We start from the raw sequence: 16,094 nt of genomic DNA on the forward strand, positions 1-16,094 counted from the left end.
AGTGGACAGCTGAAATGACACAAGCTTTTGAAGAGTTAAAGTCAAGACTGAGTTCTGCGCACACCATGGGTCTTCCAGATTGCTCGTTGATGTTCCATCTTTTTGTTACTGAGAAGAAGGATAAGCTTCCGGCATTCTGACACAGATGCATGGGGATCTCAGGCGCCCTGTAACGTTTTACTCTGTACAGTTACCACCTATTGTGAGAGGAATGCCACATGTTTGCGAGCTGTGGCGGCTGCCTCCATAACGGTTGAAAAGTCTACCCCCCCCCCCCCTCCCCCTTTGTGCTGGATCATCCACGAACAATTTTTGTTCCACAATTGGTTTCCCTGCTGTTAAATTCCACAGCAACCCCACGTTTTACTGCATGCAGGCATACGGGCTATGAGGTAATCCTACTATCCTGTCCCAATCTTACATTGCGCCGCGCCCCAGCCCTGAAGCCTGCAAACTTACTTCCTGCTCTCTGACAGCTGACCATGATTGTTTGCATATTGTCCATGAGATCGCCAGCCCTTGTCTCGATCTTTCTGAGACCCTTTGGATAACCCTGATATGGTCCTTTTCACCAATGGGTCTTCCTTTCGACACTCCGACCCTCAGACACTAGCAGGCTATGTGATGTGTATACCTCCGGAAGGCCGCTGCACTCCCTCACAGTACTTGTGCGCTGGCAGCTGAATAGTTTGCATTCTAGCCGCTGGCAAATCTGTCAATATTTATATAAACTCTCGCGACGCTTTCGGAGTGGTTCATGATGTCAGCACCCTCTGGTAACATAGAGGCTTCGGTATTTCTTTGGGAAACCCCTTACAACATGGCCAGCTTTTTAACAATCTTTTCTTAGCCATCCTGCTTCCCTCCACAATAGCGGTCATTAACAGCCCGTACAGCTGCCGGGGATCCTGTCACCCGTGGTAATGCTTTTGCTGACAGGTGGCCTGTATGGCCGCTACAGCCCACAACATGGGCTACAAACCCTCCAGGAGCCGCGGGTGAGCGAAGGAAGAAGCAGCGAGGGGTCCAGAATAGTGAAGGTAGCGGTAATGGTGAGGGCAAGTAAACGCAAACAGAAACCGTTAGGATCGAGCATATAATGATGATGAATCGCCAGGTGTAAGGGGCTCAAACGAACAGGGAAGGTCGCAGAGACGGGCATGCATGGAGGATAAATCGCTCAGTGGCCGGGGGTTTTGAGGATGATAGGAATAAAAGGTATAACGTCTGGGAGGAAAAGCTGAGACTGCTGAAATGTCAGCGAGATTTCAGCAGAGGGTCCCCTTGTCTAACATAGCGATGACCAGTAAGGGTAACGTTGGTTTCTTTATTCAAGTGTGAATCCGCAAGCGCAGAATATGACGAGTCGTGAGTGCAGAGCTGAGTAGCCATGTAATGGAAGTCTCAAAAGGGGGCGGCCAATCAACAGGACCTAGTGCAGAAAAGAGGCACAATCAAAAAGCGAGCGAACCGAGAGGGCAGGTGCAGTGCGTGGCAGTGGAGTGTCAATCGAAATTCTAAAACAAGACCCTGAGGGGAACAGTGGATAGAAGCGTTTAATTTATAGAGGGTTTCACAGCCTAGTAAAGCAACTGGACAGGAAGGGGAAATGATAGCCGAATCGGGAACGGTGACAGGTCCGATGGTAACATGGATCGTATCAGAGAAGGGCTCAACCATGGGTATACCGGAGACACCCACAGTATGGACAGAATCGGAACTGAGGGGTAGAGCCACAGAGGGAGGTGCTGAAGAGCAAGTTGCCCCGGAATCCACCAAAACCGGAAAGGCATGCCCCCACCCCCCTCTCCTCCCATCCCCACTGTCATCAAACAGATCCTCACCAGGCCTTTGGCTACAATGAGTTCGCTCTTCATCACTGTCCTCATCACTAATCCCACCTTTTACCTCTGCCTCAATTTTAGATCGACTTTGGCTTTGTATTGGAGAAAGTGAGGGCTGCAGATGCTGGAGATCAGAGCTGAAAATGTGTTGCTGGAAAAGCGCAGCAGGTCAGGCAGCATCCAAGGAACAGGAGAATCGACGTTTCGGACATAAGCCCTTCTTCAGGAAGGGCTGAAGAGTTTCCTGAAGAAGGGCTCATGCCCGAAACGTCAATTTTCCTGTTCCTTGGATGCTGCCTGACCTGCTGCGCTTTTTCAGCAACACATTTTCAGCTTTGGCGTTGTATTGCCAGCTTCTGAAGTTCAAACTCTTTCACCCTCCTCTCTCATTATCCCTTTCTTCTACTTTTAATCATTATTCAAAATGTTTCATTTCCTTTTCATAGTCAAGCTATTTTAATTCTTTTGTTCTTTGTTCTGCTACAATTATCTCTCTCTTTCTTCTTTTTTTCCCCCTAATTCAAGCTGTTTCATTTGCAATTGAGTTTTGGTTATTTCCAATTACTCTGACTGCATTCTTGGTAATTGTAAACGCTAAGTTATTGTGGAAATTCTCTTCTCTGTCATCACAGGCACAGATATTCTCAACATCAGCTTATCTGCCAATTCCGAAAGGTTTATCTTACTCACTTCCATACAGAACATAACAGCGCAGTACAGGCCCTTCGGCCCTCAATGTTGCGCCGCCCTACCATACTAATCTGAAGCCCATCCCACCTACACTATTCCATGTACGTCCAAATGCTTGTCCAATGACGACTTAAATGTACTTAAACTTGGCGAATCTACTACCGTTTCAAGCAAAGCAATCCTTACCCTTACTACTCTGAGTAAAGAAACTACCTCTGACATCTGTCCTATATCTATCATCCCTCAATTTAAAGCTATGCCCCCTCGTGCTCGCCGTCACCATTCTTGGAAAAAGGCTCTCCCTGTCCACCCTATCTAACCCTCTGATTATCTTCTATGTCTCTATTAAGTCACCTCACAACGTTCTTCTCTAACGAAAACAGCCTCAAGTCCCTCAGTCGTTCCTCGTAAGACCTTCCCTCCATACCAGGCAACATCCTAGTAAATTTCCTCTGCACCCTTTCCAAATCTTCCACATCCTTCTTATAATGTGGTGACCAGAACTGTACACAATACTCCAAGTGCGGTCGCACTAGAGTTTTGTACAGCTGCAGCATGACCTCATGGTTCCAGAACCTGATCCCTCTATTAATAAAAGCTAAAACACTGTATGCCTTCTTAACAACCCTGTCAACCTGGGTGGCAACTTTCAAGGATCTGTGTACCTGGACATAGATCTCTCTGCTCATCTACACTACCAACAATCTTACCATTAGCCCAGTACTCTGCGTTCCGATTACTCCGACCTAACACTTGTCCGTATTAAACTCCATTTGCCACCTCTCAGCCCAGCTCTGCATCTCTGTAACCTACAACATCCTTCGTCAGTATCCACAACTCCACCGACCTTAGTGTCATCTGCAAATTTACTAACCCACCCTTCTACGCCCTCATCCAGGTCGTTTATAAAAATGACGAACAGCAGTGGACCCAACACCAACCCTTGCGGTACACCACTGGTAACTGGACTCTAGAATGAACATTTCCCATCAACCACCACCCTCTGTCTTCTTTCAGCAAACCAACTACTGATCCAAACTGCTATATCTCCCACAAACCCATTCCTCTGCATTTTGTACAATAGCCTACTGTGGGGAACCTTATTGAACGCCTTGCTGAAATCCATATACACCACATCAACCGGTTTACTCTCATCTACCTGTTTGGTCACCTTCTCAAAGAACTCAATAAGGTTTGTGAGGCACGACCTACCCTTCACAAAACCGTGCTGACTATCCCTAATCAAATTATTCTTTTCTAGATGATTATAAATCCTAACTCTTATAACCTTTTCCAACACTTTACCAACAACTGAAGTAAGGCTGACTGGTCTATAATTACCAGGATTGTCTCTACTCCCCTTCTTGAACAGGGGAACCACATTTGCTATCCTCCAGTCTTCTGGCACTATTCCTGTAGACAATGACGATTTAAAGATCAATGCCAAAGGCTCGGCAATCTCCTCCCTGACTTCCCAGAGGATCCTAGAATAAATCCCATCCGGCCCAGGGGACTTATCTATTTTCACACTCTGCAGGATTTCTAATACCTCTTCCTTGTGAACCTCAATCACACCTAGTCTAGTAGGCTGTATCTCAGTAATCTCCTCGACAACATTGTCGTTTTCTAGAGTGAATACTGTTGAAAAATATTCATTTTGTGCTTCCCCTATCTCCTCTGACTCCACACACAACTTCCCACTAGTATCCTTGATTGGCCCTAATCTTACTCTCGTCATTCTTTTATTCCTTAAATACCTATAGGAAGTCTTAGGGTTTACCCTGATCCTATCCTCCAACAACTTCTCATGTCTCCTCCTGGCTCGTCTGAGCTCTCTCTTTAGGTCTTTCCTGGCTACCTTGTAACCCTCAAGCACCCTAACAGAGCCTACACATCTCATTCTAACATAAGCCACCTTCTTCCTCTTGACCAGACATTCCACTTCCTTCGTAAACCACGTCTCCTGCGCTCTACAGCTTCCTCCCTGCCTGACAGGTACATACTTATCTAGGACACATAGTAGCTTTTCCTTGAATAAGCTCCACATTTCTAATGTGCCTATCCCCTGCAGTTTCCTTCCCCATTCTATGCTTCCTAAATCTTGCCTAATCGCATCGTAATTGCCTATCCCCCAGCTGTAACTCTTGCCCAGCGGTACACACCTATCCCTTTCTATCAACAAAGTAAACATAACAGAATTGTGATCGCTATCACCAAAGTGCTCACCTACTTCCAAATCTAACACCTGGCCAGGCTCATTACCCAGTACCAAATCTAATATGGCTTCGCCCCTTGTCAACCACTCCAAATGATTTCTTCAGACCCAGTAATGCTTAGCTGATGAAAGAGCCATTATTACACAAAGGCACAGCCTATTTAAACAAACAGAACGCAACCCCAACTGAAAAGAGAATACCAAAATTCACCCTTCCCTGTCTTTGTATCCAATAATCCTAAACCAAACCTGAAATTACAGAATTTGATCCCAAGAAGAGTCCCCAACTTCTTATGAATCAGACAAAACCCCCTCAGAATATATCAAGGAGATAAGCTAAACCCTGACTTTTATCTTAGTTAAGGGCAAGCATAAGGTGGTGTTCCAGATGTGATTTGATTGGTCAAACTACTAGGTTTTAAGAAAACACACTTTATTCTTACACCACAGTTAAAATACAAACAAAAAAAGCACTTTTAACGCTATTGAAATACTTAACAAAAGAATATATTATTCAACTACTAATCACCAACTTTTCCAAGCATTCTTGGAACACATCCTCAGTAAAGGCAAACTCAGCAAAATAGACTTTCTCATGTGATATCTCCAGATCAGGGAAAAGGAACTCTGAAAGATATGATTTAGCAGCCTAAAAACTCCTCAAACTTTTAGCTATAGCAGAGAGAGAGAAATACTCAGCAGCTTCAACAGCCAACTCCCCAAACCCCCCAAATTCAATTGAAAGCAAAACTAAAACCCTGGCTATATGTAAGCCTGACTCCACCCACTCATGCTTCTTCAAATTTAAAAAAAACTCGAACATCAAGCTGATTATCCACTCCTTCTGAACCACATTCTGTCACCACTGCCCACCTCTCTCTGCAAGAGAAAAAGCACAGAACAAATCCCTGGGAAAGGCACAGATCATTACACCTGCCCCATGGGCAAGATTGAGCTATGATGACAGCGTCTGGGATATTGATCGTAAGGCATAATTTCATGAGTATGACCATTCAGGCTGTTGCTTGATTAGTCAGTGAGACAGCTTTTCCAATTTTGGCACTAGTCCCCAGCTGTTCAGGAGGACATTTCAGGGTCACGAGGACTGAGTTTGTTATTGTCACTTCTGTTACTTATGCTTTGGCTACTTGATATGACCGAGTGGCTTGCTGAGCCACTTCAAGTGTCAACCACATTGTTGTATATGTGGAGTCAACATATTGGCCAGACTAGGTTAAAACAGCAGAATGCTTTCCCTGTAGAACTATGTGAACTTTATGGATTTTATGGCAATTATTTCATAATCATTAGATGAGTAATTTCAGACCAGACTGAACTCTGGTTTTCAATATAATGGTTATAAGATCAGGTCAGAGGCTAGGAATACTTTGGTGAGTCAGGAGGTCAGTTACTCACTGAAGTCTACCTACAATCTACAAGGAATATGTATGGGAGTGATGGAATACTCCCCATTTACCTAGATGAGTGCAACTCCAAAAGCACTCATGAAGCTTGACTCCATCCAAGTCAAAGTAGCCTGTTTGATTGGGACCACACCCACACCCACTTGCCGTACCTACTGATACTTAGTAGCAGCATTGTGTACTATTTACCAGATCTATAGCAGAAATTCACTGAGGCCCTTTAGACTCTACCTTCCAAACCCATCATCTAGAAGGGCAAAGTGTAGTAGATACATGGGAACATCACCATCTGCAGGTAGTCAAATGACTTAGTATCCTGACTTGCAAAATGTGTCACTGTTCCTTCATGGTTACTGCGTCAAAATTCTCGAATCCCACCCCACCACATCCCAAATGCACTGAGAGTGTACCTACAGCACATAGAGATGTACAGCATGGAAACAGACCCTTCAGTCCAATTCGTCCATGCCGACCAGATATCCCAACCCAATCTAGTCCCACCTGCCAGCACCCAGCCAGTATCCCTCCAAATCCTTCCCATTCATATACCCATCCAAATGCCTCTTAAATGTTGCAATTGTACCAGACTCCACCACTTCCTCTGGCAGCTCATTCCATACATGTACCACCCTGTGTGTGAAAAAGTTGCCCCGTAGGTCTCTTTTATATCTTTCCCCTCTCACCCTAAACCTATGCCCTTTAGTTCTGGACTCTCTGATCCCAGGACAAAGACTTTGCCTATTTACCCTATCCATGCCCCTCAATTTTGTAAACCTCTATAAGGTCACCCCTCAGCCTCTGACACTCCAAAAAAAAACAGCCCCAGCCTGTTCAGCCTCTCCCTATAGCTCAAATCCTCCAACCCTGGCAACATCCTTGTAAATCTTTTCTGAACCCTTTCAAGTTTCACAACATCTTTCTGATAGGAAGGAGACCAGAATTGCATGCAATATTCCAACAGTGGTCTAACCAATGTCCTGTACAGCCGCAACATGACCTCCCAACTCCTGTACTCAAAGTAGCAGATCAAGGCAGCAGCTCACCACCAGTTTCTCAAGGTGGTAATAGGCAACTAAGGACAGGCAATAAATGTTGGCCAGCCAACACTGCCCATGTCACATGAGTGAATAAAAAAATTGTAAGTGGATGTAAATATGATAGCAGGACAGCACAATAGCAAATGGAATTTAACTTAAGTCATTGAATCAAGGGATGACCATCACCAGGCAAACAAGAATATGTCACCATTGCAAAAATCAAATGGACAGAGAGAAAAGGGATTTTAACCCCATCGACTTCTGATTTTCAGAATTTTGTTTATTTTGTCTGCATTGTTTGGTGCTTGTAAAGAATATTATTTGCCTTTTGTCGGTCTTGGTCATAATTGGCGGGTTACATGTTCGAGGTTTGAAAGGGTATAGCTTAAAGTGAAAAATTAAAAATCCTTTCCTTTCATAGTTCTTGTTAAAGTTGAGAACTTTACAATAAATTTTCACTGCTACTGAAACAATCTGATGTGGTTTGCTTTTTTCCTGGGTAACAAAGTCATGCAGACTGGGCTTTGGTGGTCTCACTTGGAATTCTTATATATCAGTGATAACCGATGGAGCAGTGAAACAAAATTAATTGGCACATTCTTCCCAGTTAAGTCATGTCGACCAGTTTCCATATAGTTCTAAAGAGGACTTTTGGAGGGGGAGGGAGGGGATGTTTATGTGCATCAGTCTTTAAAAGGTGGCAGGACACACAGAGAATAGTTAGTAAAGCAAATGGAATCTACGTTTTCATTATTAAACAGCAAAGTTATGCTGAACCTTTGTAAAGCCCTGATTAGGCCTATAAAAAGCATTAGGTAAAAACAATGACTGCAGATGCTGGAAACCAGATTCTGGATCAGTGGTGCTGGAAGAGCACAGCAATTCAGGCAGCATCCGAAGACCTATAAAAAGCATTCACTGCTATTAAACACCCTTCAGGAAAGGCATTTCTTTGAGATGGTGAAAAGGAGGTTTATTAAATGGTACCAAGGATGAGCAGTTTTAGATAAAACAGTAGGTTGGTGAAGTTACAGCAAAGGAGATAGAGGGGAGATTTGAATTAAGTGTACATCATGCTATGTTCACATGAAGTAGATAAGCTGTTCCCATTATTGATGCTACCTAATGTGGAAATAGATGTAAAGTTTTGGGCAGGAGAAACAAGTATGGATGATTGTGGGAGGAACTTTATTTCTACACACGTGGTATAAGCATGGAGCTTGCTGCATACCAAGGTGGTAGGAGCAAAGATGATTGAATTATTTCAAAGGAAAAATAGATGGATTAAGTGGTATTGACAGGAAGAGGCTAAATTCACTTTTACACAATGACAGGCTACTCAATTCAAACGACATTTCCAGAAAATTGCTGAGGTCTCAACATTCTATTGTTAAATAATCCATCATTCAAAAGATGAGCGGGGATGAAAGCCATAACTAAATCTGTAATATCCAGAAATGCCAAGTGAAAAAGAAAACTTTTAGTCCCTTGCATTCACTTTTATCTCTAGAGCTGGCTCATATATTGGAAGTGGCAAAATACAGACTAACTACATTATCACCGCTCAAAACCACATCAAATTTTTAATGTATGTTTTTCTTGGGTACAGTAATTAAGGTCATGTGCAATTTTGTTCTTTTTGATTTAAACATATGTAGAGAGATTTCTGGTGCAAGTCTTAGCAAATGTTAAGATTCTCCAGTCCCAGCATTCACTAATTAGAAATTAGAGTAAATTATACAAAGTATACAGTAACTATTTACTACAAAAGCTTCAAGTGCAGATCATGTGCAAAAAGTATTGATTTTCCAAACTCAAATTTGTTAAAATAATAATTTCTTTAGATTGAAGAAGTTTCTACATCACAAGCGAATATGACCAGATAGTGCTTTAGTAAAAATATTACATCAAAAGAATATGATGAAAAGGAATTCAAGGCAGAAATGGAAAACTTGTGTGCACATTGACTCCTCAGTAGATCACCAGCTGGGCAATGAGTTCCTTGGTATCTTGTATGCTTGTTGGTATTTGTGATCCATCTTCAGCAACGTGGGTTCCAATGAGGAAAAGCTTCCTTTTATCACCTAACTTTTCAAGGGAAAGCTGCTCATGGATTTCTGAAATAGTGCAGGCTCCTTTAATATCCTATAAAGACACAATAACATCTAATCTTACAGACAAGTAATTATCCCCTTTAACATTTTATTACAGATTCTTGAATTCTTTGGTAATTTCCAGAAACGGAGACACAAAACAGATAAAAATGTTAAACCAGAGTGGTGAAATTAAGAGCAAACATGTTGAATAACAGATGACCAAGTCTCAAAGTATGTAGCAGCAATTCATATAATGTTACAGTCAGATGTATAGCATAGAAACAGGCCCTTCGATCCAACTCATCCATGCCAACCAGATATCCTAAATAAATCTAGTCCTATTGCCAGCATTTGGCCCAAATCCCTCTAAACCGTTCCTATTCATATGCCCATCCAGATGTCTTTTAAACATTGTAATTGTACAAGCCTCCACTACTTCCTCAGGCACCAGGAGGAAAAGGTGTGAAAAAGTTAAATCTCTTATAAATCTTTCCCCTCTCAACTTAAACCTATGCCCCCAAGTTTTGGACTTCCCCACCCCAGAGAAAATGCCTAGTCTAATTACCCTATCCACACCCCTCATGATTTTATAAACCTCTACAAAGTCATCCTCAGCCTGTCACTCCAGAATAAACATTCCCAGGCTGTGGTGCTGGCTCGAAGGGCCAAATGGCCTACTCCTACATCTATTGTCTATTCAGTCTCTCCCTATAGCTCAAACCATCCAACCCTAGACTTGAAGTGAAATAGCAGAGGCAGTAGCTGTGCAAACTCACTGCTGGTTCAGTGTAGGTTTCTTTCTCAGTTTGAATCACTTCCCATGTGGTCACTGCCACTGACTTTGTCTGCTTTCTTTCTTTTTTTAAAGTGCCCATTATTTTGATTTTCAGCCCCCCAAGGTTCCAAAACAAATCAATAGCTTATAACACAGTAACTACTGCTCCCAGAATTTGAGGAAATCAACTCTGACACTGAAAATAATGTCAAAAAAGAAACTGCTCTTACAGCCACATTTTTTCCTGTCCTCTATCTTGAATTATCCAGAAACTTTCTCTTATCCATATTTTTCCACTATTTGGTGCAAAGTAGATTAATCAAATTGATAATTTTCCTGTTCATTAACAAAATTTCCAAAATCATGTTGACAAACTCTGATCAAGCCATTTCCTTTACAATTCACCTGAGTATGCATGCCATCAAGGTCCACTTACCAGAGTTCCACTTTATTCAGCATTATTTCTCAGTTAATTACTCTCACAGCTTCTGATCTACTCATTCATATCCACCTTTACATTTCTTTGTAAAGTTTTAAGCAAACACACTTTTAGTACGTCACTCCTTCATCCTCTTTAAAAAAAGTTTTTTTAATTGGTCCTACCCAAGCTTTCTTACAAAGGGAAATTTTGGCAATCATTAAAGTTGTAGATTTACTAGAATAATACTTGAATGTAAAGGTTTATGTTTGAGAGGAGATACTAAATAAGCCATGGAATTTGAAAGGTTAGAAGTTCATTTGATTAACAGTTTCAAGAAATTAAGGAGAATACAGCATATAATCGGGAGAAACCATTTAGAACAATAAAACAATATTTCTAAGAATAAAATGTTGTGAATTCAACCAGGGATTTGGCTATTTTGGATCTGGTAATGGTGTAATTAGGCAGGTTCAATAAAAGGAGGAGCAAATTACTGCAGATACTGGAATCTGTACTAAAAACAACAAATGCTGGAGATCACAGTGGGTCAGACAGTATCCATGGAGACAAGGAAAACTTCAGCTCTGATGAAGTGTCATACAGACTCGAAATGTTAGCTTGCTCTCTCTCCATGGATGTTGTCTGACCCACTGTGATCTCCAGCATTTGTGTTTTTTTCAGTACAGGTTCTATAAATGATCTCAGAGTAGAAGGTAGCCCTAGGAAACAGTGGCCATAACTTCAAATTTAGCATTCAGTTGGGGAGGAAAGAACTTGGGTCAGAAAACACTATTAATCTTAAATAAGGGTAATTACATAAGGATGAGGGCAGAGTTGGCTTGAGTGGACTGGGAAAGGTGTTTAGCAAAAAAAATTTAGGACAATGGCAAATGATTAAGAAGATGGTTTATGACTCACTGCAAAGATATATTTCAGGTAGGGATGAGGATTCTATGTATTGGATAAACCAACCACGGTTAACCAATGGAATTAAAAGGATAGTTTCAAATTATAGAGTTGTGGAGATACACAGAACAGAAACAGACCTTCCGGTCCAATCTGTTCTGTGAACAATTATTCTAAATGAATCTGGTCACATTTGGCCCATATCTCTCAAAACCCTTCCTATTCATATACCCATCTAGATGCATTTTAAATGCTGCAATTGTACCAGTCTCCACCAGCTCTTCTGGCAACTCATTCCATACATAGAGTCATAGAGATGTACAGCATGGAAACAAGCCCTTCGGTCTAACTCGCCCATGCCGACCAGATATCCTAAACTAATCTAGTCCCATTTGCCAGCACTTGGCCCATATCCCTCCAAACCCTTCCTATTCACATACCCATCCAGATGCCTTTTAAATGTTGCAATTGTACCAGCCTCCACCACTTCCTCTGGCAGCTCATTCCATACACACACCACTCTCCGCGTGAAAAAGTTGCCCCTTCGGTCCCTTTTATATTTTTCCTCTTCTCACCCTAAACCTATGCCCGCTATTCTGGACGCCCACACTCCAGGGAATTGTGTATTTATCCTATCCATGTTCCTCTTGATTTTATAAACCTCTAAAGTCATCCCTTAGCCTCCGACACTCCAGGAAAAATAGCCCCAACCTATTCAACCTCTTCCTACACCTCAAGTCCTCGAATCCTGGCAACATCCTTGTAAATCTTTTCTGAATCCTTTCAAGTTTCACAACATCCTTCTGGTAGGAAGGAGACCTGAACTGCTTGCAATATTCCAACAGTGGCCTAACCAACGTCCTGTACAGCGCAACATGACCTCCCAACTCCTGTACTCAATACTCTGACCAATAAAGGAAAGCATACCAAGCGCTTTCTTTCTATCCTATCTACCTGCGACTCTGTTTTCAAGGAGCTATGAATCTGCACTCTAAGGTCTCTTTGTTCAGCAGCACTCCCTAGGACCTTACCATTAAGTGTATAAGATCTGACTTGATTTGCTTTTCCAAAATGAAGCACCTCACGTTTATGTAAATTAAACTCCATCTACCACTCCTCAGCCCATTGGCCCATCTGATCAAGATCCCATTGTACTCTGATGTAACCTTCTTCGCTGTCCACTACACCTCCAACTTTGGGGTCTCCTGTAATACCTTCTACATTCACATCCAAATCATTTATATAAATGACGAAAAGTAGTGGACTCAGCACTGATCCTTGTGGCAGTCCACTGGTTACAAGCCTCCAGTCTGAAAAGCAACCCTCCACTACAACCCTGTCTTCTACCTTGAAGTCAGTTCTGTATCCAAAATGTCTGGTTTTCCCTGTATTCCATGAGATCTAACCTTGCTAACCAGTCTCCCATGGGGAATCTTGTCGAGCGCCTTACCTGTAATCCATATAGATCACGTCTTCTGCTTTGCCCTCATCAATCCTTTTTGGTTACTTCTTCAAAAGAAAATTCAATCAAGTTCGAGAGACATAATTTCCCATGCACAAAGCCTTGCTGACTATCCCTAATCTGTCCTGTCCCTCAGGATTCCCTCCAACAACTTGCGCATCACCAACATCAGGCTTACCGGTCTACAGTTATGTGACTTTACCTTACCACCTTTCTTAAATAGAGGTAGCACGTTAGCCAACCTCCAGTCTTCCAGCATCTCACCAATGTGAGGACGATACAAATATCTCAGCAAAGTGCCCTGCAACCACTTCTCTAGCTTCACAGACCTGATCAGGTCCTCGGGACATCTCCACCTTTATACATTTCAAGATATCCAGCACCATCACCTCTGTAATATGGACATTTTCCAAGCTATCACTATCTATTTCCCTACATTCTATATCTTCCATGTCCTTCTCCACAGTGAACACTGATGCAAAATACTTGTTTAGTATCTCCCCCATCTCCTTTGACTCCACACATAGGTTGTCTTGCTGATCTTTGAGGGGCCCTATTCTCTGAGGAGAAAGTGAGGACTGCAGATGCTGGAGATCAGAGCTGAAAATGTGTTGCTGGAAAAGCGCAGCAGGTCAAACAGCATCCAAGGAACAGGAGAATCGACGTTTCGGGCATAAGCCTGAAGAAGGGCTTATGCCCGAAACATGCTCCTGTTCCTTGGATGCTGCCTGACCTGCTGCGCTTTTCCAGGGGCCCTATTCTCTCCCTAGTTACCCTTTTGTCCTTAATGTATTTGAAAAAACCCTTTGGATTCTTCTTAATCCTATTTGCCAAAGCTATGTCCCCTTTTGCCCTCCTGATTCCCACTTAAAGTATACTTTATACTCTAAGGATTCACTCAACCTCTCTTGTCTATACCAGACATATTCTTCCTTCTTTTTCTTTACCAAATGCAGCACCCTCTGCATGAAAGATTTGTCCCTTTGGTTTCTTTTAATTCTTTCCTCTCTCACCTTAAACCTATGACCTTAAGTTTTGGATTCCTCTACCCTGGGGAAAAGATCTTCACTATTCACCTTATTCATGGTGAATAAACACAGTATTCCAAAAGTGGCCTAACCAATGTCCTATACAGCCGCAACATGACCTCTCAACTCCTATATCAATGCACTGACCAATTAAGACAAGCATACCAAACACCTCCTTCACTACCCTTTCTCCCTGCAACTCCACTTTCAAGTGACTATGAACCCGCACCCCAAAGTCCTTTTGTTTGGCAACACTTTCCAGGATCTTACCATTAAGTGCCTAAATCATGCCCTGATTTGCCTTTCAAAAACTAAATCTAAATTTAATTTATATTTAGTTTAACTTATTTAAATTAAACACCATCTGCCACACCGCAGTCCATTTGCCCATCTGATTACAGTCCTGTTGTACTCTGACATAACCTTCTTCACTCTCCACCACACCGCCAATTTTGGTGTCATCTGCAAACTTACTAACCATACCTCCAATATTCACATCCAAATAATTTACATAAACGACAAGAAGTAGACCAGCATCAGTCCTTGCGGCACAGGCCTCCAGTCCATAGAGCAACCCTCCACCATCACTCTTAGTTTTGAGCCATTTTTGTATCCAACTGGCTAGCTCTCTCTCTATATTCCATGTGATCTAATTTTGCTAACCAGTCTACCATACGGAACCTTGTCAATCGCCTTACTGAAGTCCATACAGACAACATCCACTGCTCCACTTCCAACAATCATCTTCGGCATTTCTTCAAAACATTCAGTAGAAAGGAAAACATACAACGTGGCAACGCTTAGTGAATTTCTACATGAATATGTAAACCAGAGTACTGGGAGAGTTTAAAACCAACAAAAGATCGCCAATAATAAAATGGAAACAAACAATAAATGAGAGCAATTAGCAAGTAGCATAAAAACAGACAGTAAGCACTTCTATTCATATTTATATATCTAAAGAAAAGTCAAAGTGAATATAGGTCGCTTCGACAACAAGGCTGGAGAAAGAATTGAGAATAAAGAAATGGGCAGAGTTGAAAACTAATAGCATTCCAAAAATACTAATTAATCAAAAGCAAAAATGGTGACAGCAGCTTGAGAGATGGGGAGAAATTAAACAATAATTATCACTACAGAAAAAAAGTACTCCTTTGATCTAAAAATGATTTAAAAAGTGGTAACTATAGACCAGTTATTTAACATCTTCACTGGGAAAATGTGAGAATACATTATATAGGATGTAACAGTAGAAAATTTATAAAGACATAATATTAAGCAGAGTGAGCATGGTTTCACAAAGGAGAGCCAGTGGATGTGATACATTTAGATTTCCAAAACGAGTCAATAAGTTACTGCACATAAGGCTACTTAAGAGCCCACGGTGTTGGAAGCAATATTTTAACATGGATAGAGGAATGGCAACAAGAAGAGCAGCCAAGTATTATTTAAAATGGAGAAAGCTGTAGCACTGGAGGATTTGGGGGCCCCACATGCTTAAGTCACAAAAAGGTAGGGAATACGGAAGGTTGTAGGTGAGATGGATCTGCTGCCATTGTCTTTCTATTTGGTAGTGGTCATGAGTTGTCTAAGGAGCCTTAGTGAATTTCTGCAGTGCATCTTGTGGATGGTAGGAATATAGGGACAGAAATAGGCCATTCAGCGCTCGAGCCTGTCCACCACTCAATGAGATCATGGATAATGTTTGGCCCCTTTTGTTTTTAAAATACTTTTGCTTAACTTTCGCAGATTTAAAATTAACAACTGATCCTGTATCAACTGCCATTTGTGGAAGAAAATTCCAAACATCTACCCCACTTTGTGCATAGAAGAGCTATCTGATATCTCTGAAGAACAATCTGGCTCTAATTTTTAGACAAGGTCCACTGGTCAAAGAATAACTGTGGAAATGGTTTATCTTTATGTACCCTGTCTTTTTCTATTCGTAACTTGAAGACTTTGACCAGATCACCTTATTTTTCCGAATTCTACAGAAAACCAAGGCTAATTTGTAAAATCTCAATCCTTAATTTAACCCCTCAAGTCCCGGTATTATTCTTGTAAACCTATGATGTACTCCTTCCAAGGCGAACATGTCCATCCTAAGGTGTGGTAGCCAGATCTGCTCGCAATACTCCAAGTGAGGCCTAACCAGGGTTTTTGTACAACTGTAGTATAACTTCTGCATTCTTATAA

General features: G+C 41.8%; 1 protein-coding gene across 1 annotated transcript in view; it reads right to left on the reverse strand.

Moving 5' to 3' along the window:
• Nucleotides 1-5,161: 5,161 nt before the first annotated feature.
• LOC122539566 (ARF like GTPase 9) overlaps nucleotides 5,162-16,094 on the reverse strand; it is a 51,913-nt gene continuing 40,980 nt past the window's right edge. Inside the window, exon 4 of the mRNA XM_043674552.2 lies at nucleotides 5,162-9,355. Within this exon, the coding sequence (XP_043530487.1) occupies nucleotides 9,182-9,355 (174 nt within the window). The 3' untranslated portion in view covers nucleotides 5,162-9,181. The remainder of the gene's footprint in view (nucleotides 9,356-16,094) is intronic.

The sequence above is a fragment of the Chiloscyllium plagiosum genome, unplaced genomic scaffold, assembly GCF_037043375.1.
Source record: "Chiloscyllium plagiosum isolate Xiang-an unplaced genomic scaffold, Cpla_swu_hap1 HiC_scaffold_36, whole genome shotgun sequence".
NCBI lineage: Eukaryota > Metazoa > Chordata > Chondrichthyes > Orectolobiformes > Hemiscylliidae > Chiloscyllium > Chiloscyllium plagiosum.